At 46.4% G+C, this 26,062-nt stretch overlaps 1 protein-coding gene across 4 annotated transcripts in view; it reads left to right on the top strand.

The window, feature by feature from the left end:
- Positions 1–26,062, top strand: part of Cdk8 (cyclin-dependent kinase 8) — a 136,361-nt gene that overhangs the window by 88,496 nt on the left and 21,803 nt on the right. For all 4 annotated transcript variants that reach the window (XM_084605677.1, XM_084605685.1, XM_084605670.1 and 1 more), the window contains 2 exons: positions 8,536–8,633; positions 12,206–12,290. In XM_084605677.1, coding sequence (XP_084461803.1) covers positions 8,536–8,633; positions 12,206–12,290 — 183 coding nt within the window. The remainder of the gene's footprint in view (positions 1–8,535; positions 8,634–12,205; positions 12,291–26,062) is intronic.

The following is a 26,062-nucleotide window of genomic DNA, read 5'->3' as shown; positions in this document are numbered from 1 at the left end:
GGGGACGACGAAACTACACCTTCGAACGGGGAACAGAAGATCCCGGGAATGAAATGGAACGCAGCTGACGACAAGATGGCAATATCCCTGGCCAGTGTGATCAGCTCATTAACTAGCGGAGCTGCGTCGAAGCGTGCGGTGCTGCAGGCATCGGCAAGAATATTCGACCCCTTGGGCCTCGTCGCACCGTTCATGGTGCAAGCAAAGATACTTTTTCAATGGCTATGGGAGAGAGGTATCGAGTGGGATGACCAATTACCGAGCGACTTGGGGGCGGAATGGAGAAGTTGGTGTTTAGACCTCGCCAATCTGAGACAACTCTCCTTCCCACGTTGCATTGTACAGAACAACCAAGTTTCTGGGCAGCTCCACATTTTTTGGGACGCAAGTCCGACGTGCCTACCTCCGCATCTGAAAAGACAACAAAACGGTGAGCGTCCACCTCATCCTTGCCAAGTCACGCGTGGCGCCTCTGAAGGCCTTGTCGCTGCCTCGGTTGGAGCTGATGGCGGCTGTAATTAGATCACGCATGGCCACCTACTTTCAAGGAGCAATTGATCACCAAATGAATGTATTCTATTGGACTGACTCGATGATTACGCTCCTCTATCCCTTGGAAACGCGCATAAAATGAGTTGCACTCATTTGGGGGGGGGGGGGGGGGGGGGGGGGGGGGAGGATGTAAAGAATATATAAAGAAAAAGAAGAACCGACAATCCCGTAGCTCGACTTCAGAAATGAAAAAGGGCCATAAATCTGAGCACAAAGCAGAGAAGAAATGCCGAGCTCTTGCTCCCGAAAGAGCAGCCAGCAAAAGTCAGCACGTTTCTAGGTTTTAAGTTACAAACCGAAGACTGCATGGTCCACTTTCTCGGAACGACCGTGGAACGCGTGATTGGAAACAAGGGTCGGCGTGGCACCCCGCTGAGGAGAAGGAGGGGCCTGGGCCGGCGACGAGGAGTCTGTGCGCACGTGCGGGGTGCGAGTCATGCTCTGAACGACTGGCCGAGAGAGAGTGAGAGAAGAGCGGACGGGACAGTGCGGAACGCACCCTTCGTCGGAGAAAGACGCGTTTAAACTTTGCTGAATATATCCAGTGTTTTTGTTACCGTTAAACAGTTTTTGTCCGCGTGTGATTTCTTCACTTTTATTCGAATCCCCTAAAGTTCAAAGTTGTAGTAACAAAGTTCAGTCTAATATCAAATCGACAACTACTACAGTTCATGGTCTCAAAGACGTCATTGAGTGCCGTTTGTCGATTCCCGGTGGCTTGCATCGCTCGCGCAGCAAGGACGTTCACAACGAACGGGTTGCACTTCTCTTTTCCGTTCACACAGGGCGAGCTCCACGTCGACGCAACATCACCGCAGCACCCGCACTCGATAATACAGTAGAATCTCGATGATACGATTACGGCTGGTACGAATTTCGGGATGATACGAATTTTAAGAATGCTTTGAACGGACTACATTGTGTATAATACGTTAAGATTCGGGGTGATACGAAGAGTTTCTGAACCCGCCGCGGTTGATACGAACGTGCAAACCAGTCGCGCATGCGACCGGGCCGGCGCGGCTGGCCTCAAGATTGTAACATAACTGACGCGGCCGCCGCTAACTCCTCTCCCCCCCCCCCCCCCCCCCCCGCCTCCCCCGCCGCGAATGATACGAGCGAACGTTGTACAAAGCCGCACAAAGCCATCGAGCAGCTCAGCGCAAGAGCTCACAGGGGGAGAGGGTACCCACCGCGGCCGCTGCCTCTCCTCTCTAACCCCCCTCGCCCCACTAGCCGCACTACCCCCACCTCCCTTTCGTAGCAAACCGATGAGCACTAGACAAGGACGGCCAAGGCGAGGCATGGGCCCAGTCGTGTACGTCACTCATTCGCTGGCAGCTCATTGGTCTCGCCGGCTGTTCCCAGGAGGCCTGTAATGCTGGCTGCCGCTGCAGTAGTTCTCCGTTCGCCGCTTCTTTTTGTCGTTCGCTGTGACGTGAACTGCCAAAACGTTAGAAAGATGCAAGCGTTCGCTCCTGCCGAAATGTCACGGAAGCGTAAAGCCCTTTCTTTTAAGGAAAAGCTTGAAGTGCTGAAGAGGGTTGACGAAAACCCTAAGAAGCGTGTCGACTTGGCAAATCAGCTAGGGTTGGCACCGTCGATGCTCTGCACCATTGTTGGGCAGCAAGATGTCATCTTGAAGAATGTGCAGCACTTCGGTGCGAACGTGAAGCAGGCTAAAACAGCGACCCATGTCAAGCTGGAAGAGGTTCTGCTGACTTGGTTCAGCGAAGTGACAGCGGCCGGCGGCAACATGGACGGCAAGGTGATATGTGAAAAAGCCGACACCGTCGCGCTTTCGCTTGGAATTGAAAATTTCCAAGCGTCGGGGGGATAGCTGCACCGGTTTAAGGAGCGGCACGGACTTGTCTACCGGGTCGTTTCAGGTGAAGGCTAGAAAGTGGACCAGTCAGCTGTAGATGAGTGGCTGAACACGCTGCCGGCGCTGATTTCGGAGTACGCGCCACGCAACATATTTAATGCCGACGAGGTGGGCCTCTTTTTCAACCTTCAACCGGAAAGAAGTTTGTGCCTAAAAGCCCAGGCATTGCCAGGGCGGCCAGAAAAGCAAGGAGAGAGTAACAGTACTCTTTTGCTGCAACTCGGCTGGATCCGAGAAACTCCAACTTACCGTTATCGGTAAGTCGAAGAAACCGAGGTGTTTCCGATCGGCAGAGCGCTTGCCTGTCTTTTACAAATGTAACCGAAAGGTGTGGATGACTGGAGATTTTTTCCACGAGTTCTTGACAAGCCTTGATTGGAAAATGGCGTCAAGAAACCGGAAAATTTTGCTTTTCGTGGACCAGTGCTTTGCCCACCCAAAGGAAATGACATTCAATAATGTGAAAGTCAGGTTCCTGCCGGCGAACACTACCAGCCGTCTTCAGCCACTGGACGCTGGGATAATTAGAAATGTGAAACATCATTTTAAAGGACTTCTAGTGAGGTGTCTGCTGGCGAAAATTGACCGTAAAGAAGCAAACTTGCGGATCAGTCTCTTAGATGCTTTGCTCTTTCTAGCCATGCTGTGGGATAGTGTAACTTCAGACACAATCTCGAACTGTTTTAGAAAGTGCGGATTTGCATCGGACTTGATGCGGCTTCGGCAGGAGATTCTCAAGAGCCAGATGAAGACATCACGATTGATGGCTGGGACAATCTGGAAACTGAAGCTTCAGCTCGGGACTTCGTTACCGCGGACGACAACGTCGCGACCTGTGGGCTGCGATTGCGAAAGTGAGCCTGACAGCGATGGTGACGCTGACGACGAGTGGGATCAGTCGCCGTCAGCGGCAGATACTCTTCACGCTTTGGACGTTCTGCACCGCACCGTAAATGCCGGCAGCGTGAGCGACAAAACCGCGGCATGGTTTTTATGCCTTTCAGGCGGTGCTTGTCCACGACATCAGTAGCAAAAAAAAAAAGTGTAGACAAGCATTACAGACTTTTTTGGCCGCAAGTAGTTCGCCATAATAAAGTTTGGTTCATTTTCAATTCATTCCCATGTGGAAGTTGACTTGTTTTGGATCATACGAATTCGGAATGATACGAATATTTTGCGTGCTCCCTTGGAATTCGTATCATTGAGATTCTACTGTAATCTTTATGGCGAGGCCGTATTCACGTTCACTTTTCCCTACCTTGACGCTACCGCCGCACACCTTGCACTTCACAAACGACATCAAGGCGTTCATTGAGTCCAAACTAACGACAACGAAACCCGTCTCGATGTCCGATTGCGCGGCCGCAACATCGTCAGCACGAGTGAAAAAATCCATCTTTCGCTTGGTGGCCGGTGTTGAAGAAAGAACTTGTAGCTTTTTTTGGGCTTCCATTTCTCTGTGCAACAACTCCGTACGCTGCAATATTTCGCTGTCGCGCCGAATGCGGCTGCTGTCCAGAATGCATTCACTCGTCGGCGATCCGGTTAGGCCAAGTCCACTTCGGTACTGTCCGCTGCTTCGGCATCACTTGCTGTTGGCGGCGGACTATTCTCGACGCTGGCCAAAGGAACTGAGCGCTTCTTGAAGTTGTAGGCCGATCGTTTCTTCTTTTTGCCAAACTTGTGACTCATGGCAAACTTCGGCGTTGCTTCCAACATGGTGCCGCACTCGTCACAACCCTACGACTGGAGAGATGCGTCGCCTGCGAAGGAGCAGACGACGGGAACTTTGCGCGGCCAATCACAGCGCGCTTTTCAATCACGTGTGCTAGCTCGATGAATAGAACCGCATGTTTGGACTTTTTTTATGCTCGGATTTTAGCGTCACCAGTAAGCCGGCGGAGGCACTTGTGGCGGGAAATGGGAAAAGAAAAGCCGCTCTTTCCAACGAGACCAAGATGGCTGCGATCGTGCGTGTAGAAAACGACCTACGCGCCTCGGAAAAAAAAACATTTTTTCGCGGGTTTCAGCTGACAGTGATGCTATAAATTGATTCTTTGGCCCAAATACTGCACCGCGAGATATAAAATCTGGCGAATTAAAGGAATAATAGCTACAGATTCTGAAAATGTCACTTTCAAAAAATCGATTTTTTCGCGATTTTTTCGTCTCAAAGAGCCGTGTCCCCCCTTAAAGAACCCTTCAGGGAGACTCGCGCGTTGGAGCCTTCGATTACAAGAATTCAACATGGCAGTTATTTACAAATCTGGAAAGAAGCACACAGATGCAGATTGCCTTTCGCAAGTGCCAGTCGAACCTTCCACTATGATCGATGAAGACACTGCGTTTTTAGGTGTCATAGATGACGCAAAGCTTTCCCAACAGCAGCGAGAGGACCAGGAATTGGGGGAAACAGTCATCTACTCGTCGTCCCATCAGCTCTCCGCACTGAAGTTTTGCAAGCGTTCCACGACGAGCCAACCGCCGGTCACCTAGGCTACACCCGCACGTTGGCTAGAGTACAGCACGGATACTACTGGCCAAAACTGCCGGCAACAGTGAAACACTATGTACGTACGTGCATAGACTGCCAGCGCCGTAAAACCAGCCGGCCTACTCCACCCTCTTCAAGTGCCAGCAACACTTTTTAAGCAAATTGGCATGGACCTCCTGGGACCATTTCGGACATCTACAGCAGGGAATAAATGGATAATTGTTGCCACCAATTATCTGACCCGCTACGCGGAGACCAAGGCTCTGCCAAGGGGTACCGCCGCCGAAGCAGCTAGGTTCTTCGTTGAGAACATTGTCCTGAGGCATGGTGCTCCGGCACTTATTATAACCGACCGAGGAACTGCATTTACGGCCAAACTTTTGGAGACTGTTCTTCGCATCAGTGGTACCAGTCACCGTAAAACTACAGCCTATCACCCTCAAGCCAATGGGTTGACGGAACGCCTCAATAAGACCCTCGCAGACATGCTTTGCATGTACGTCGACATGAACCACAAGAATTGGGACGAAATACTTCCCTACGTCACGTTCGCCTACAATATGGCACGCCAAGACACCACTCGCATGACACCATTCAGCCTCCTTCACGGGCGACCAGTAACAACTATGCTGGATGCAATGTTGCTCCCGAATGCCGACACCGATGATCTCGATCAGGACGCCGAGGAATTCACTCAGCGTGCAGAGGAAGCTCGCCAACTAGCGCGTGTGCGGATCAAAAATCAGCAGGAGCATGATGCACGACGCTACAATCAGAGACACCGACATGCAATGTACGAACCTGGCAACAAAGTGTGAGTCTGGACGCCTATTCGCTGCCTTGGACTCTCCGAAAAACTATTGCGGCAATACTTCCGACCCTATGTTGTTCAGCTACGTTTAATCGACATCATTTATGAGGTGATGCCAGATGGGGTGTCGACATCAAAGCGACGCCAGCACCAAGCTGACGTCGTCCACGTCGTACATATGAAGCCGTACCACTCGGGCTGACCTTAACCTCCTACTTCCTTTTGTTCTCATCAGGACGATGCTTCCTAAGGAGGGGAGCAAATGCCGCGTAGAAGACGACGCAAAAGATGACGACTGAGAATACAAGCGCGAGCCTGGAAGAAGAAGGAGGAAGCTTGAGCACCAGGCTCGTTCTAGTCTACTAATCAAACCGTCTTATCTTTCGGCCCTCCTTGGCGTTCTATCGAGACGTGACAATATCCTTGTCTGCGTAAGCCTTTTGTAGCTCAGCGAGTCGGTGGTTCGGCCAGTTGTCATCAGCCCCTTCATCGATGGTGTCGCTCGCCGTGGACTTTCTTCGAGGCAACGTTGTTTCTCTTCTTAAACCGTTCAAACCAGCCATTGCTGCAATTGAAGTCCATGCGGCCCATCTGCAATGCCAGAGCGTCGGCCTTTTCCATCATCATTTGGGTGGTCACTGGAAGGTTCGCTGCCCTGACATTCTGGAGCCACAACATCAGTGCTGCTTCTACCTCCAGGAATTTTGAGGCCCGAATCCGCTTCCGCTTGCTTGAGAAGCTTTGCTCGAAGTCGTCCAGTACCTTCTGCCTGTTCTTTAATACTGTTGAGAGCGTCGACAATGGGATGTCAGATTCTTTCGTGATGCTTGTTTTTTACTTTCCTCCTTTGTCTACTTCCTTGATTAAGGCGACTTTTCTCTCCAGCGTCAGAGATTTGCACTGCTTAGGGCGGGGCATCGTCGTCCGTTGCGAACACCACATACACAACAAAAATCAAAGTCAATGCTTCGTGCACATAGCACGACGAAACCACACAATCACTAGCCGGTATGCACGTGCAAAGGACAGCTGACCGAACCACGCCGAACCGACTGCCCGATAAGATCCATCAGCCCCCGCGCGAGTGGCGTTCAAGTGACTGCTCCCAAGGTGAAAAACGGCTGCGTCCGCTGGAATTTTATATTCGCTCTTCAAATGTGGCCGGGTTCGGCACTTAATATAGGAACAAAACGCTCGCTTGGAGCCCGTATCACATTTCGGTAATGACCTTTACCTTCGGTCCTTCCGGTAAAAATTTTGAGATATCCGTATTACGCCCGAAAAATGCTTCGAGATAAACGGGAGCTAATAAATAGCACCTATGGGAGGTGAAGGCGCGGCGTGGAAAAATTTCGACAACCGATTTTTTAAGATATGAGAGTTAGTGTTAACGAGGGTTTACTGTATGTGCATGTGCTAGCATAGTCCAAATAAAGTCGAGCCCACCTAGAAACGAATTTGACGGCCACATGGATTTTGTCTGCTGTGTACAAAGTTTGTAATAATTGGACTCTCCCTGTTTAAGAAAAAAAAGCTAAATTTAATAAAAGTGGCATTTATTTCTTTAAAATGTCACTTACGAATTTCTGATTTTTGAAAGTTGACACTGTCAAGCTGCTTACTAAGCTCTACAGCATGGTTGTATGCTACTGGCGGAGACACCTTCTGGAGACGAGCCACTTTGCGAACGCAATACTAGCGATATCAGTTGAGGCGTTCACGATATGTGGTGGCTGGCTGCCATCCACCTCTTTTATTCTAGACAAGGACGCTGCCTCGTCATTGCAGGAAATGTACTTGTACCCTCTGCTAGGCACTATTACTATTCTTGGCAGAGGCAGGGCGCAAAATTCTAGAGGCCTACTTCATCACTGTGAATGGCGACAATTGTATCAGTACGACTTCAGTGCGTTGTTGGAAAACGAATTCGCTTTCTTGGAACGCCGGCGACAGATTCAAGTGTGTTTCCCCATGCGACTTCCGGATTGTAGCGATGTTTGTGCTGTGCATGCCCTGTCAGCCCTGCTGGGTGTTTGTTGTTTTCAATAAACACAGTCCAGTTGTTGTGGTATACGTCCCTTCGTCCTTTTTTTGATTGGTTCTCCTCTTCATGATGTACCAACTGGACAAGATTCCTACTCTTCTGCAATACCAATTATGATTACGGCTAGCAGATTACCGGTACCGCCCAAGAGAAAAGTATACAACAGTTGCATCTTACCTGTACTCACCTATGGGGCTGAAACGTGGAAGCTAACAAAGAGGGTTCTACTTAAGTTGAGGACAACGCAGAGGGCTATGAAAAGAAAAATGGTAGGGATAACGTTAAGAGATAGGAAGCGTGCAGAGTGGTTCGGAGAAATAACTCACTTGAGTTACTGACATTCTAGTGGAAATCAAGAAGAAATGGGCATGGGCAGGATGTGCAATGCGAAGAGAGTATAACCGATGGCTGCTTAGGGTAACAAACAGGATTCCAAGGGAAGGAAAGCATAGCAGGGGGCGGCAAAAATTTAGGTGGGCGGAGAGGTCAAGAAGTACGCAGAGGTGGAGTGGATGCAGCTAGCACAGGACTGAGTTGATTGGAGGAATAGGGGAGATGCCTTCGCCCTGCAGTGGGTATTGTCCAGCTGTTGATTGTTCAGTGGCAGCTGTTAAATTTTCTGCTCTGGTAGATGTTTTGCAGGTACCTTTTGTGCCAGCAGTGTTGTGCTGTGCATCACACTCGTGTTGTGTCTGGTGTGTGTGTGTGTGGTACGTTGATCGGGGATGGTGTGGGGGCCCTTCCTTCAGCTTCAGAAGCTGCTGTTGATGGACCCAACCAAGCGGATAACCTCCGAGCAGGCCATGCAGGACCCCTACTTCCTTGAGGACCCTGTGCCCACTCAGGAGTGAGTGCTTTTCCCCTTGGCAATTGGTCTGAGACTTTTCTGTAACAGTACGGAAGGCTGTGAACGCTGGTAGAGGTTAACAGAAAAAAAGCCGTGCAGTCTGTAACTTGGTAACTTGTGGCTCCCTGTAGATGCAGCTTTACAGGCAGGCAGGTAAAGTCACGTGGAATGTCTTTGAAAATAGGACGGAGCATAATTGTCCAGAGAGAAGAGAAATCAGCACGATACTGTAAGAGGGCTTTTTTGTTCTTTCAAATAAGGCACAGGGAAGAAATAAAGGAGAAAAACAGGTTCTAGATGTATTGCTTGCTCTTTTGTCATCTTTGCACTTATTTGCGGTGCAGTGACTGTTGCTACGGCCCTCCTTTGTTTGTTTTTGTGGTTCATTGTGTTATACAATAAAACCTCTTTGCTACATTCTTTAAAGTATGGGGGAAAACGTCGTATTATCCAGGAAAACATATGAACCAAATGCTTGATTATGAAAAAATTTAACTGCTTAATAAGGTACAAAGGCAATTAGAATTGACACTTTAACTGCATATAAGTGTAGATTAGCATTCATCAATATCCAGTATGTGCAGCTCCTTTCTTCTCTAAGAGAATTCAATCTGCATTTGTGTTGTAAGGGCAGAAGAGATTTAGTAACAAATCTAGTTTGTAGAAAGCATGATGAGCTAAGATCGCTTAATTGGTTGTTTCCCGATGCTTCGCTCCCTTACACCAATGACGTGTGGAGAAGCCATCGTGATGGCTTACAGACGACGCTTTTTTTGCATGCTGCGTCCCCCAGACCTGGCTCACTCATATTCAAATGAACAGTTGTTAAATGATTCCCTCCTATGCCCCTAAGGCACCACAAAGAAGCCGTCATGTTGCTTTGCCAAGTCGTGTTTCTGCAGGAAAATTAGCTTGTTGTCTTTCTTTGATGCTTCTCCCCTTTGCACCAAGGCGCTGCTGGAAAGCAACTATGGTGGGTGAGCTTCGCTGATCAGTTTTTTATGTTGCAAGCACTTGTTAACAAATGTCCAGTTGATTGAAAAATGTATTATACGACCACATTTTTTTGAAATTTTGAACATAGAAATCGGGAAATCGTGTTATGGGGGAACATATTAAACGAAAAAAAAAAAATAGTGCAACTTCATGGGCAATGTTTTACTGCCCACAGTTTTAAGTGTATGAAACGGGAAATCGTATGAACCGAAAACATATCAACGAGGTGTTCTACTGTATTCAAGCGAGTTGCACGTTTTGAAAGTGCAAGAACTTATCGTAAATTGCGACTGCAGCTAGCCCCCATCTAACTTTTATGGGGGTTATCACATTGTCTCTGCTTGGAAGGAGCAATTGCTTGCAGCAAATTCTTTTTGCATGACAGCGTTAAGAGCTTCGTTGTGCAGAAAGTTCAGTGTCGACAATGCGCTTGTGACATCTTCAGACCACATGACATTCGGCAAGTGCTACTGTCTTCAGAAGCTCTTGTGAGATGGGAATCGAACGAGAGACCCTCGCATCCTGAGTCGAGCACACCACCTCCATGGCAACACAGATGCGTTTTTATAGCTAGGTTAAAGTGAGGCTTTTTCAGGTGGCCTTTCAGCTCACGACTTCAATAACAGATGCACAAACCAAGTGGTTAAGACTCAACAAAATGAATATAGGTGAACGAGCATCTCTATGGGAGCCATTAGTAGTCGAACCCGGACATATCGAACTCGAAGGGGATTGCGAAATAGTTTGATATATCGATAATTCAATATACAGAAATCGACTTGAGATGCCGCTTACAATCATGAAAAATGATACTGTATTCATCGCATAATCAGCCCATTCGTATAATGAACCTACCCTCCACTTTCGTTCCCGACAATTTGAAAAAACAAGCGTTAAAGCCGGTTCACATGCAAGCGATTGAGCGAACTCAGCGACGGGAGGTAGCAACACTACGAAAAGCTTCCAACTTGTTGGAACAGCTCAAAACAGGTTTTTTTCGTCATCGCGGCAGAAATCACGAGCGTTTTCGCTTGCATGTCAGTGGCGCGTTCCTCAGTTGCGTCCACAGCTCGTTTATTGGCAGCGCGCCACGATGCTGCGTAGTGATAAAGTCGCGGCATGTTTATCTTTCGATAGCTCCCGCGGTGGCGGGAACGAACTTGGCAGAATGCCCATGATGGCTTGATTGCACAAGCCTAGTTCGATTTATCACGCCGCGCTTGGGGCGAGCGTAGTCCACTGCCACAAAATCACTGGAAAGCGTGATAGCTGTAAATGCCGTTTGAAGCGAACAGTGCTAAAAGCTGGTGTCATAATCGCAGCAGAACGCGTGCTTTTGTTGATTCATGGATGCAAGAATGGGCGACTCACGCAAGAAAAACAAAAACAATCTGCCGCTCCTGTAATTCGTCTACAGGAAAGGAAAGACGCAGCATCTGTCACTCGCAGAATCCCGTGATCATTCTCACCGTAGACAAGGGAATTATGAAGAGCGTGTCACGATCCGGGACGTGGCACAGTGGTAAAGCGCTGGGCTGGGGATCCAAGGGATGCAGGTTCGATTCCTAGGTGGAAGACAAGGTTTATGAATTTATTTTTTCTATATCGATTCAATGGTGATTGGGCATAAGACTTCTGGTTGGTCACTTCGAATTTGGCGGTTGGTGATGTCACTTCTCTGTCGACCAATCAGGTGTGCCGCTCGCGCAAACAGCTTTTGTCGACGACAGTATGAGCCATTAAAGGCTTCCGCCTTAAAAAGATCTGGCACTTCTCAACGTCTGATCTCGCCATAGCTTACACACGTTCAGCACGACGACGCGAGACGCGCATTGCATGTCAGTCGCCGTGCGCAGATTGTTCACTACACAAGCCGGAGAAAGCGTTCAACATCTGTCACCTGTGCTCGCTTGGCACATGCGTAGTGTGTGCTGCTGTGAAGACCAGGAAAGAGAGAGGAAGGAAAGAAAGCTCAGCAGAAGAATGGGCGCACCCTTGCGCTTCGCTCTATCGCGTTTTTCCCATCCCAAGCACCATGGCTGCGTCCGCTCTGCTTTGTACCAGATGTTGCCAAACCGGTTCCCTCTCGTTCCTTCACGCACATGGCTTGCAAATGTCACGTGCTGGCGCTCGGCAAATGATCGCAGATGTGCGCGCCTTTGGGGAAAGGGCGCAGCGCTGCCCTAGACCAGCCGTTGCCGAGCTGTTCCCTCTCATTCCTTCCGTGCATGCCTTGAAAACGTCACGAGGTAAACGGCCGATGGTGATGTGATCGTCTTTGGTGCAGGCGCATCTCATCTCCCAGTGCGTGGTGCGGAGTTCGATATATCGAATGACCGATAAAATTGAGTTCGATATACGAAGCAGCTTTCCTGTACTTTTACGTGGGATGTTCAAGGGGATATTTTGTGAGTTCGATATAATGAAAATTCGAATTATCCGGGTTCGACTGTACTGTCACATCATACCCTTAAAGGCTGGCCTAAAAGTATCCCCCATATATGTATTTTTTTTCATGAAGTGCTTGCTGGGCATTCCTTACTGCCTCCAGCTTGTGCCTGTTGTTGCCTGTGCAGTGTGTTCGCGGGCGTGCCCATACCTTATCCAAAGCGGGACTTCCTCACGGATGAGGAGCAAGAGGACAAGTCTGACGCCAGCAAGGTATACTTTGCAGAGCCAGTGTGCATCTGCCTTGAAAGCAGTCCTTTTGCTTCTTTCTTGGAGGGTGCATTGATTATAGTTGCAAGCATAAACTGTGTTGCCACTGCACCAATGCTTTTGTGCTTTTTATTGTTGCTGGTAAGTCCCAGTTTTGTCATGCTCTATTTGTGTGATGCCACAGAGTTAAGGGTGCTCCTTGTTGATCACTGTGTGTGGCCCTACCATTTCCGTGCTCTTGCATTGGGCAACTCATTGCTGCTAAACGGTCAAAAACCTGTCCTGGTATACGCGATGCGCAAAACGCCGACAGCGCCACCTGTCGCCAAAGCCGCAAAGCGTAGGCGGGCTCGGTCGGGGCGCTGTTCGTGTCAGCGCCTATGCGCGCGCGTCGTGTTTTCGTCTTTGGTTGCGGTTTAACAGATATAACGCCGCTGTCAACCTTTAGCAATGTCCGGGAAGAATTGCTGCGTAGTTGGTTTTTCGAACACACAATAAACCTTACCAGGAACTTGTTGGTATAAGTTTCAGTGATGCTTCACGAGAACGACCGGGGCCGTGAATCGCCGCTGTTCGAAGCAGAAAGCAATCAATCGCACCCAAATGACATTTGTTCAGGTTAATGTCATTTTTTCAACACGCTGCTACACGACCAAAGCTAATGCCATTTCCAAATTATGGCAATTGTGATTGATATGCAAATATTGTAGTACCTTCAATATGTTGCGAAGGGGAAGGCGCTGTAAACGAAAGCAGCCTTTAAATTGACATTCATGTCTTGCATACCTTGTAACCAACCTTTTGATTACGACTATCAATTACGAAGTTAGCGGCTGTGTCGGCGGCGTTTGTTTACGAAAGGGTACGGAAGGTGCGCACGTCTGCGCTCGACAGTGAAACGCGTACGAGTTTCAACAACGTACACTTTCCGCACTAAAGCAAGTGTCAAGAGCAACACGTAAAATAGGGAGTATAGTGTACTGTCTGACGGCGATTTTATAGAAACTTCGAGTATCGCCCTACGGCGCAGCATACTACAACCCAGTTGACTCCCGTACGTTTTCGCCGAATCGTTCGCTCGGCGTATTAAGGCCCGTCAAAAATGCTCGAGCTTAGCCTCATCAAAAAAGAATATCGGAAATTCGTAGCGCCTGCTACATCGGATGCCGCGAGCTTACTGCCCGCGAAGGCGGCCGACGACGGTGCTCTGGCCGTGTGCAAGGCCCTAGTCGTCGCTAGGCTAAACGCCTAAACGGTTTCGCATAAAAGCCGTAGCTGGACGTGCTTTGGAAATAGTAAATTTCCTATTCATAAACTGCCTTACTATCTGTTCAATTGTCTCACAAATTGTCTTACAGTAAACGGAAGGTGTAACTTCGGCGACGCCTTAGCAGCTAGAGAACGAAACAAGGATGAGCTGCGTCAAACCGGCGGCAGCTGCTAAAAGCAGAAATTTGCTTGTATTGCTTTTGTCACTTCTTCCAAAATCTCGTTACAAAACAGCGCTCCTCAGTAACGATAATTTTTTAGATTCCTTCCTCAAAATAAGCGCGTGATATTTAAGATGGACAGAGCATGCTTTTCTGAAGGTGGCGGAAGAAATCCGTCGTGTCGGCGACTTGGCGCCAACGGACCGTGGCAGCAGAAGCGACCTGTTCCGCCTGCGCTGAGTTGGCTACGGGTTGGCTGGCAGCGATGAGTGGCAGTTTTTTTTTTTTTTTTTTACGATGCTATTTGGCATATTTCACATAGATGACTAGCTGCAAACTTACAGGAGCACAGTAGTATTTAATGCAGATGGCACTTTTGTAGTTTATTTTAGGTGTATCCTCTCACCGAGTGTCTGGTGTCGACATAACGCCTTTCCTCGTTGATCGCATTCGGATGAGTACCTCAAACTCGTATACCTAATGTCGTTTTCACCAAATGTCATTATATTTTCCCATGTAGTAGCAAACAAATATCATTTTGAACGAGCGTCATTCGATGGAAAATACATTAAATTTGTCGTGTAGCAGGGCTGAGTGACAACTATGTTTTCAGTGTTTTCTGCTTGTCATTGCCCCTTCCGTGAACACTTCTTGTTTAAACTTGGTCGCCTCCGCTAGCCGGAAAGATACAATACGCATTAGATTTGTGAATCGCTTAGCCAGACGATCTTTAGCGTCCATTGACATCGCACAGCACGCGGTTGCATTTTGCGTTTCGCCTCCACCTTAACGCGGGCATCACGGTCGACTTCGGTCCGAATAACTCGATTCTCCTCAGTAGCCTGAGCCACTTCGGCAGGTTATTGAACAGATATTTGCCGATGTGCGTTTTGAAACTTGCCATGCAATTACATTAAGACTAGTGCCAGTGTTCCCGTTGTCTGGCAAGATTACGAAAGCATAACATGTCGCTGCACTTGCTATTCAGACTAAGGGCTCTAGAGCTTGTTATAAAGCACCTTGTAATTCTGCAGTTGGGCGCGAGGGTGACACAAATGAAATGAAGATTATACTACAATAATAATATAGGATATAAAATTTAAATCTAATATGCTCTTGGCTAACCTGTGATGATGCAGCTTTTCAGATATTGCTTCTGCTGATATCTCAATCCCCCATGAAATTATCTACCCGGTCTGCCTTTTTGACGATGGAATACGTGCAATTCATGCCGTACAGGCAGTGGTAAAGCGCAAGCATGAAAAATCTGAACTCTTATTACAGGAGCCCAATATGCGCTATTTTTCTGATGCTCAGAATGCTGGTTTGCAAGCTCGCTGGCTTTTCCTGCGGTCGCACCGGTACGAAACCGCTCGCAGTTTCGACGACGCTGCCTAGTTTATTGTAGCAATATATTGCATATAAACGAAGCAAGCGTGTACCATTAAGCAAAGAAAGAACATTGGTTCATAGGTCAAGGAATGGACGAATTATGAGCTCCACTTCATACGCAACCTTGTTGACGCTCGTCTGCAGCAGACACTGATGCATACGGAGCCGATGTAGTTCCAGACGGCCGTGATATCGAACACATGTACGCTATTATAAAGTGCGATCCCCTTGCGCACACTGTCACCGCGGAAGTGCCCGCGCGAGAAGCGCACAAACGGCAGATCGCACGCGCGCACCACTTTCACGCTTGCCGCACGAGGCCCGCCTCGGGTTCCGACGGTCGCCGCTACGCGGCTTTCAGTGGCGCCCCTATAGGCGCTGCGCATGGCGTATTGCACTGTTTATCATTATGAACAACCGGCTCACCCTAAGTGTTTCAATTCTGCAGTTCATGAAGTGGGTTGTTTGATGTCGCGCAACTGGTTTGTTTGCACATTGGTAGTGCTCATGAAGTGGGTGGTTTGATGTCGCGCAACTGGTTTGTTTGCACATTGGTAGTTTCGGTGTCTTTAGGGATGCATCATTATCTGGAAAGTTATGGTATCCACCTGTCTTTATTCTTGTGGTTGCATTTTCTTTGCAGAGGTGCAGTGTTTCCGGAACATATGGGCAGACGCTTTGCGTGCTATTTGCATTGTCCAGAGGGCAGTCTAGCGGCCTCAGCTGTTCAGAGCATTTGATTTGCATCCTGCTTACTCTATCCGTGGTAGACCTGCTCAGTGATTGGAGGCCTAGCCCCACTCCTACCAGGATTTGGAATAGACCAGAGCTCCACATACTCTTGTTAAGTAGAAAGGTGAACTACAGTGTAATCCACTTATAATGTTACCAAATATAACAATATATCGCTTATAATTATCAAATTCTTGTGATTTATCAGTTTTCCCCATTGCCCCTACGTAAAAATAAACTATATATATATTGATCGATGTTCAGTTGCTTATCGGATACAGCAATAGCTTTCTGGCCTCCCAAAAGATATTTACAAAATTTGTCTGATTGTTTGATTAAGAATAAATTACCAAGGAGAGAATGATGCAAAAGCTCAACATAAGTGCCGAAAACCGACCGGTGTTAAGAAATCTTCAAGGGCATTGTATGTGGTTAGCAAATGAGCTCTATCATCATCGCAATCGCTGCCCGTTACTGCACAGAGAGTGCAGTTGTGCAGTCATATTGGCCATATCGCCATCGCCAATTGTGCATCTGTGAGAGATGGTGCCAAGACGTCGGCGCGGTAACTCTCGAGATGAAACAGCAAAAAATTCTTTGGGATTTCCGGTGGTGTTTCAAGGTTAAAAGCCTTGGGAAAAATATGGTCATTTGCATTATACGATTATAACGATCATCAATACTACTGGGGATGTCCTGTATAGTTCATGCAGTCTCTAATTGGTTCCATGCACGCAAAAAAGACTACCGCCAGTGTCCGCGCTACTGGAAGCAATGCTCACAGCGATTGTCAAGCTTCAGCTGGCACTCAAGCGAGCGTGAATTTTCAACCTTTTCAGCTTGCCTAAGTTATTTTACAACTATTTACTCGTCCTCTAATAAAGTGTTCAGTGCTCTTTACGACCTTTACAAGGATTTGTCAACCCAATTCACTTATCGCGGGTAATTAGGTAAGCCTACATGCATGGGAAAATATGTGGGTGCATTCTTTCCTCCAGATATAACGATAATCGGTTATTACGATCGGATTTTCCGGTTTTCTCGGTATTGATATAAGTGGACTGCACTGTAGTTGGTTTTAATAGGTGGAATGTGTATCTTTAGCTGAAAAGTATGGAACTTGTTTAGAGACACATGTGCGGAAGCTGAGCTCCGACTGATAGTTTATTTATTTTTATTTATTTATTATACCCTCAGGGCAAAGCATTACAGAGGGGAGTGGGAAAGTACATAAAAACACTGAAAAATGTGAAACATGAACAGAATTTAACAAATCGCTAAAACAAAAGAGAAAAAAATCATTACAAGTAAATAATACAATATTAAACATTAGAAACGATAACAGCAGAACGAAACAGAACAGGATCAGTAATTGCTGCAACGGAAGAAGGAAGGTGGTTCCGTTCATATGATGTACGAGGTATAAAAGAGTCCAAAAACGTTTTAGTTCTGCAGATGGTGATGCCTACTTTATGCATGTGATCGGTTCGAGGTGAAATGTATGAAGGGGGAACGAGCAGCTCACGACGAATTGATTCGTAATCAAGCATTTTTTGAAAAAGACACAGATGTGCAGTTTTGCGTCGTGATGCAAGTGAAGTTAAGCCCAAGTTACATTTCATGGTGGTTACGCTTGATGTACGCAGACGAGCTGATTTGTGTTGTGTCATTTCCAGTAGGTCGATCAAACGTTTAGTACCAAGATCCCAGACTGCTGAAGCGTATTCAAGCTGTGAGCGGACAAATGTGGTGTATAAAAAAAGTTTGATGTTTGCTGGGGCTGTGCGAAAGTTACGTCTCAAATAACCGAGCATGCGATTAGCTTTGTTAGTAAGGTACTCTATGTGTGTGGACCAACTGAGATTGGAAGTAATATGAATTCCGAGATACTTATGTGTTGTAACAGGTTCAAGAAAGACATCATTAAGGGAATAGTGGGTCAGGTCATTATTAACACGAGCAATGCGCATAAGTTTGCACTTGTTAGGATTGAGTGTCATGTGCTAAGTTTTACACCAGGATGAGATAGTGTTAAGGTCAGTTTGAATCAAGTGCTGGTCTCTGTCGTTTGTTATTTCTCGAAAAAGAACGCAGTCATCAGCAAACAGATGCACAGAAGAGGAGAGATTTTTGGGTAAGTCGTTTATAAAGATAAGAAAGAGCAGAGGCCCCAAGGCAGTGCCCTGGGGAACACCGGAAAGAACAGGGTGAATGGTGGAACTAATGTCATTAACTGCAACGAACTGCTGACAGTGCGAAAGAAAACATTCCAGCCATTTTAGAATGTTAGTATCTAATTCTATCATGCGCAGCTTTAGTAACAAGAGGGGATGAGAAACCTTATCAAACGCCTTTGCGAAGTCAAGATAGATGCAATCGGCAACCGAGCGACCGTCTAAAATTGTGTGAAGTTTGTGTGTGAATAAAAGTAGCTGTGTTTCGCATGAATAAGACTTCCTAAAACCGTGCTGAGAGGGATGAAAAAACGAGTTCGATTCAAGAAAACTGACAATACGTGAAAACAGTATGTGCTCCAAGATTCTGCATGGGATGCTGGTAATTGATATGGGCCGGTAGTTAAAAGGAGAGTGTTTATTGCCAGATTTATGCACAGGAACCACCTTACCCATCTTCCAATCAGCCGGCAATTCACCATTGTCCAATGACTGCTGAAAAGTTTTTGTTAAGGCAAGAAATGAATACAGTCAAACCTCGATATAACGAACACGCATATAACGAATTATTGAATATAGCGAACTCTTCCGAAATGTGTTTGTCAAACACATGTATTTTTAACTTCCCATAGCGAACGCAGTTCGGGATAAAACGGATATTACGAACTTCGCGACACCAAGCACTACCTCATTTTAATAGCAGGAGGCAGGCTTCGTTGCACTACATGTGTGTTATGCGGCGCAGCAAACGTTCAGGATTACCTCGCAGGCGCTGACAGCGCCAGAGATGCCACGACGGCATTGGGAGTTGACAGCCGAAGAAATCTATGGCCTCCGAGATTACCCCCGCACGCCTGTTTGTGCGCACGGAAGTGATCTCGGAGGCCATAAGAAATCGTTTGCATCTCACAATCGCCGACAGCGCTGCTTCAGCAGCGGCGGCAGCGGCATGATCGAATGTTGTGTTTTGCCTTTTTGGATGGAGGAAGGAAACAACTTGCTCTTTTGGTTTTTGCGCCATTCGCGTTTTTTGGTTTTAGTGTTAGCAGCGGCGTGGCCATCGTAGCGTTCGGCGGAGGCTGCGTCGGTCGTCGTGTCGAGTGTGGTGCGCGGACGTGCGTAGTGCTGTGATGGCGGTGAACGTGAAAAATAGAGCAGAGCTGACGTTAAAGACCAAGCTCAAGATAAAGGCAGTTTACAAGAGGAGACTGATTGACACTCTTCTTGTGAAGCTTCTTATGAAGCAGGACTTGAAGATCGACTTGCTGGGAGCAATAAAGCGGCATGGGACAGCGTGAAAGGCGAAACGATTGCCAACTGCTTTCGGCACGCAGCTTTTGTTCCAGCAGAGGCCCGTGCAACAAGTGACGATGGGGACGAAGCAGAAGCACAGCTCCGCGAGCTTCTGACATGAGGTGACATGCCCGCAACAATGACTGTAGAGGACTTTGTAGGCGGCGACGACATCGCGGCGACCACGGCTGTACTGACGGACGCTGAAATCACTGTGGACGTTTCTGAACATCCCGCAGACGAAGCTCAGGCTGACCGTGCAAACGATGAGAACATTCCGACTTCACAAGAAGCGCTTGCTGCATTGGATTTACTGCACCGCCACTACAGTGCTATTGAGAGCAGTGGGTTTGCCCTTGTTGAGCGTTTGCGAACTGTGGAACAGGGAGTGATACGGAACGCGATCAACACAAAAAAAGCAGGCCGCGATAACGCAGTTCTTTGCTTGTAAATAAATGGACGTGACCCAAGAAGGCACCCTCCGAGTTGCTGTGCCTTCTCTGATTGAATTTTGCTGCTCTTGCATGGATCTTGTACGAAATTTTATATTACGAATTATGGATAGAGCGAGCTATTTTCCGATTTTTTAGCTGTTCGTTATAACGAGGTTTCACTGTACATTTTAGTACTCTTTAGAAATTTCACAGTAATGCAGTCAACACCAGCAGAGGAGGATATTTTAACTTTGTCAATGATTTTAGCTATACCATGAGGATTGATTACAACAGGATACATCGGAAGGTAGTTACAATCAGCCAAATCAGGCAAATCCGTCGTTTCAGCACGTGAAAAAAAAAAAACTAAAACACATCATTTAGTACACTTGTGCATGCGCTATCAGATATCGGTTCGTCACTTGAATTCGTTAGTACTATTCTAGACGTTTCAGATGGGTTAATGATGTTCCAAAATTTTCTCGGATTATTTAACAACATGCCCGGTATTGTATTATTCAGATAATTGGTTTTGGCACTTTTCATGGCGGAAATGTAAGTCTCAGCTGCAGAGCGGTAACGAGACCAATGATGTTCAGTGCGTAAGTTCTAAGCTGTACGGAAGAAACTTTTCTTTCGGTTAGACAGGCGCATAAGATGAACCTTATACCATGGTGCGTGCTGCTGATAAGATATTGCACAAGTGGGAATATAGCAATTAGTGAGATCTAAGATTTTGTTCATGAATAACAGCCAGTTTGTATTCACCGATCGGAAGTCGAATCCGTCGAAAAACGTTTCCAAGAGCGAGCTTAGTTCTTTATTATGTTGAAGTCAGCACGATGATACAAACGTATGGTTTTAGAGTGACTACAGTCAAATCTCGATATAACGAATCCCGTGGGACCGCAAAAAATCGTTCGTTATTTTGAAATATCGTTGTAATGAAAAATCTGCGATTATAAGCCAGTGGTCAAACCTAAGTATGAAAATTACGTACCTTGGCAGTAGGCACGTGTGTAGACGAGCAAAACCTCAAGTGAAAATGTTGCACTAACTCCAAAGCTGATTTATTTAAGAAATCAAATATTTTCTGCTGCGCGCAGCAAACACGACTGCGCAATACGTTACACCACTACAGCGCATACACCTTCCACTTTCCGGAACACCTCATTTCGTGCGTGATTGCACCGAGCGATGAAAGTACGGACTTCTTCCATGTGCAAAAAAAAAAAAAAAAAAACATCAAAGTTCTCTTTGACCCCATTTTCAATGCTCCCTGAACTTTGAAAATCTTGTCTCAGTCTTCCATAATGATCGCGGCAGTCGATAGGGCAATGCTAGCTGTCTGTAGAAGCCGAATTGATTTTTCTCTGCGTCGATTTCTTGCAGTGAAAGCAGCTACGTTCATATCTTCTTGGCACTTCGCTGGCTAATATCATCGCCAATCTCGTACAAACTTCGCAATAAGATAATCTGTGGAAAAAAAAATAAAAATTTCGTCCCGCACGCGTGAACGCATGAACGACCGAGCCGCATATGGCACACAACACAGGAAGAAAAAAACGCAGGCAGCTAGGCCTGCTGGCTATTGCGTAATAAACCATAGCTTCATGGTGGCGCTAGGAGCTGGTCCTAGATGTCCTGATGATGATAGCTACAGCCCACGGACCATACACACAGAATCGGCAGTTTCTGTTTCGTTTCACGCGAGAGTTCCGAGCTGCGGAGCTGTTAATTTTAGCCGAATTCGTAATACTGATGTTCCAAAATTATAGAAGAAATAAAATACGTTCGTTATTCTGAAATATACGCTATTTTGAAATTCGTAATTCTGAAATAGTTTAACATTGAAAACATGGCAAATCTGCCGGGGATTCTTTAAAAATTCGTTAATTTGAAAAGTTTGTTAATGTGGTGTTCATAGTAACGAGATTTCACTGTCGCAAGTTTCCCAATAGGAATGTTTACAGAAAAATTTAGTAAAGAATGGTCGCTTAATTTGGGCATGTAGGTTATTTCTGAACACAATTCCGGACAATTAGTTAGTATTAGGTCTAATGTGCTTGCGGTAACTTTGGTAATTTTGGTAGGTTGATTGACGATTTGGGTAAGGCTAAACAGCGAGCATAAGTTAACGAATTCCTGACATGTAGACAAAGACGTGGAAGGTTGTACTAGAGACCAATTAATAACCGGAAAGTTGAAGTCACCTAATAAAAAAATTGAAGATGAAGGGTAGCGCGCAACGACGATATTAACGGCATCGTGAAGCTTGGCAACAAATGTAGGATGGGCATTTGGCGGATGGTAGCATGCGCCTAGGATTATTCTCCGATAACTTATTTGCAAAGACACCCATACCATTTCGATGCTTGATGTTATGTGGATGGCGCTTGATCCTTTTGTTTTCTTAATTGCTATTAGTACACCTCCACCCTGCCTGTCTGTCCTGTCACAACGATAGATGCAAAAAGTGTTTGAAGAACCGAAAATTTCACAGTCTCGTATGTTTTGATGGAGCCAAGTCTCAGTTAGGATGATGACGTTAGCGGAGCATGCGTTTATGGCAGGGGAGAGTTCAGTACGTTTTTTGATAACACTTCGAATATTAGTAAATAATACTGATATTTCGGGTAAGTTAAGGCAAAGGCCACCACCCCTCAGCGACCGTTAATCAGATTTGTCACCACTAGGTGAAGCGTAGGATGATGGTGATGCTTGAGCTGATCTTGTCTTGGTACGTTCAGTGGAAATTTGGTACGTTTTTTCACTGACAGGGTCATACATGTAGGATCTGTTATTCACGACTAGCTTATTGTATTTTAGTTTGAAAGGTGGGGAGCCGGGGAGTGATTTTGCAAAACCAATCAGTTTTCTGCGTGCTTGGTGTGTGGCAAACGAGTAATCTTCTGATACTTGAATGTCTTTTTCTTTTATCTCTTTTTTGTAGCTCAGAATTGTTTCTTTGATTTTGAAGTTCGCGAACTTGGCAATCACTGGACGGCATCCAGGGTATAAATACCAGCCTAGTCGATGAGCCCGCTCAATGTCATGTGGTTCCAAGGTATTCAGACAGGAAGTTTACTCTGCGTCTCTTGCTATGTTTCTTGGTCATCGGCGATTCCATGAAACACTAAATTATTTCTCCGACTTTGGTCTTCCAATTTATTGATTCGGGCCTGCAGCATTTGGTTTTGTTTCTGAAGATCAAGAGAAGTACATTGAAAGTCCTGTTTTGCATCGTCTATCTCTTCAACTTTTCCTTCAACGGTCATAAGTCTGGTATTGATATTGGCGAAGGCTGAATCAATGTTTCTCTGTCCATTCCATAACTCTTCCATTGATTTCTTTATGTCGTTGTTACTAGTTGAAAGTGAGGCTGACTGTGCTTGCAATTCCTTCAAGATGCGCAGAATTTCCATGTTTTGCTCAGATTGTGTTAGTACAACGTTAGTAGCGGAATAACTGCTCTTGTCTGCACCATCTGTGCGCAAATCGCCTTTGGTGGTGCCACGCGTGTTCATAGGACCCGGGTTTTCCTCAATATCTCCAGACAATAGCAAAAGAAGGCAGCTGTCAAAACATTCATTGCACACGCTCAAAAGAACTTGTGGGCACGGGAGCAGCATCAAGCATCAATTGTCACTTTTTTTTAGCATACAAAGGAATAGAGTTACGCACTGTGTAGCAAACAAGGACGATCTGTTAGCCATTGTGGCTGATACGCTGCTCTCGTGCCCATTGGAGCGGTCGTGCGGAAACCAGCGTCTAAATACTGGCGCTGCACTTGCTGTCAATGACCATCCTGTAGCCAAGGAGGGATGAGGAATGGGCGGGAATCCCAGAGGTGCCGCCTGGTGGACGAATGCAGGCAGATCACAGGTAGAAAGCTGCGTCACTCGATGAAGGGAAACATTGGCGCCGGCAGAAATGCTGTTAAAGCCGATGCTGTACACCACGAGCGGAAACAGGACCTGTGAAGCAAACAAGGACGATCTGTTAGCCATTGCGGCTGATACGCTGCTCTCGTGCCCACTCTTTGCTTTAGTGATAATGAGTTTAATGATATCAACCACATCCCAGCTAGCCTGAACCAGGGTTTAGAAAACCTAATATTTCAGGTAAGCAATGAAAGCCAGTTGCATACAACTGCCAGCTGCCTTGTGCACCACAGGCATTTTTTTTTTTCTTTTTGCATTTTTTAGTTAGCTAATTACGTAAATTTTCATAATTTACTGAACATTGACTTTAGACCATAAATGTGAATTGCAAAGTTGGAGAGCGTCTTCAGAAACCCCCATTCCATTAATTGCGATAAAGAGAGCGTCACGTGTATCTTTTTTTTTCCAGGCTCAAAAGAAAGCCCCTCGAAATACAAATAAAATCATGTGACCAGTGCATTAATTAGCGTTCTTGTGGTTTGAGTGAGCGAAGTCGGCTGCTACCGTGTCTCTTCAGCCCTGTTATAGCGCTGGCCGATATGCCTGCTATGGTTTCTTCACCCGCGTCAGACAGCCGGCGCATGTTTCAGTGCAGGTAGAAGCAGGCGCAGCCACTGCAAAGGGACTGTCCCATAGTGCACACTGGATGCACAGTGCTCGCCACATTTCTTTTTTCTTTATTCTGTTTTTTTTTTCCCCGCTGCTTTTAAGCGTGAATTATTGTTGCTACGTTCCAAAAGCAAAAGCGGCAGAGACTGCTGCATGTTCCGCATAGATGCGTTGTTGGCGCTGAAACACTGCACATTGTATCAACTGCAGTCACTCTTTGCAATTGTAGACATTCCTCTCACGTCGCTTACTGTTTTATCGTCCTGAAACTGGTGGGGTTCTGCCAAATTTCCAGTAATTCTGCACCGAGAGTTTGTTATATCAAGGCACAACTGCTATGCCGTGTTTTCGTTACATTCAAATACACGCACTTCAATGGGGCGGCGTTGAGGTGTTGAAAAACTTCATAATATCGAGGAATTCGTTATGTGGAGGTTCGTTACATAGAGGTTTAAGTATACCCCGCCGCGGTGGCGCAGTGGTTACGGCGCTCGACTACTGCGCCCAAGGACGCGGGATCGAATCCTGGCCTTGGCGGCCGCTTTTCGGTGGAGGCGAAAAGCAAGGCGCCCGTGTGCTGTGCGATGTCAGTGCACGTTAAAGAACCCCAGGTGGTTGAAATTTCTGGAGTCCTCCACTACGGCATCTCTCATAGCCTGAGTCGCTTTGGGACTTTAAACCCCACAAACCACAGACCAACCAGGTTTAAGTATGCAACTATTCGCTTGCATACGAGTTGGCCGGGTCTGGAGAGTACAAACACGGCGACACTGAGACATCGCAGTGGTTTCTCTATGTGTCAGTTGTAAGGGGGAGACGCATCCATATACAGCAAGGAAGCGATCCGGGCTTGTCATTAACTTTTATAAACCTAATTTGTTTTCAAAGCTCTTCCACCCTTAGGTCAGTGAAAATATGAGCGGAATTCTGGGAGAGCTAAAAAAGCTGTGCTTACTGGATGTCTATCAATGCTAACTACACTTTTATGCTGTAATGGTCTCAATTCTAAATGCCTATACCTCATTCAGCAGTGAAATTTTTCAAAATCAGTTAGTTCATATCATGCATTTTCCCGAATGACACATTCTTTTCTGCATTAAAAAAATGTATCAACGAGGTTTTACTGTATATACGCTCCCATTAATTCAAACTGCATAGACCTACATATCTTTTTGAGAAGAAGAAGAAGAAGGAAGTTTGTTTATTAATGAAAACAGGTAGTCAAACTTAGATATATCAAACTCTTAAAAAATTGGGAATTAGTTCGATATATCGGGTAATTCGAAATAGAGCTTTAAACAAATTTTACAATGTATAAACCGCACGTCGTTAAAAAGTATTTTTTATTTGATAAAAAACAAGTACGATGGGACTAATAATGCGAGAAATAGTCGCTGATCTTCTTCTGCTTTTTCATTTTGAAAGCATTATTCAGCATGCACTTCTCAACATTATCGAGCGACTGGGAACAGCTGTGCCCACAGCCTTCTGTTGACTCACAGTAACGGCAAACAACGCTCAGCACGTTAAGTGCATCGGAACACGATGGCGGGTCCAAACTCGTATCCTCACAGTTACTGTCGTCGGCGACATCTCTAGTGAGATTGGCAATGATGTCTTCGTCAGCGAGCTCTCCGGTTGTCGGAACATCATCGTCGACGGAGTCGAAGTCTGTTGCTGCAGTCCCATCACCAACAGCACCCGGGAACTCTGAAAGCTGGCTGAACAACTCAAGTTCCTCCAGCGTTTCACCGCTATCGAGGGGTT

The sequence above is a fragment of the Amblyomma maculatum genome, chromosome 1 (assembly GCF_055883805.1).
Source record: "Amblyomma maculatum isolate TAMU_Amacu chromosome 1, ASM5588380v1, whole genome shotgun sequence".
Classification (NCBI taxonomy): Eukaryota; Metazoa; Arthropoda; class Arachnida; order Ixodida; family Ixodidae; genus Amblyomma; species Amblyomma maculatum.
Note: the sequence above shows the minus strand (reverse complement) of the source record. Positions and strands in the feature narration are given on the sequence as shown.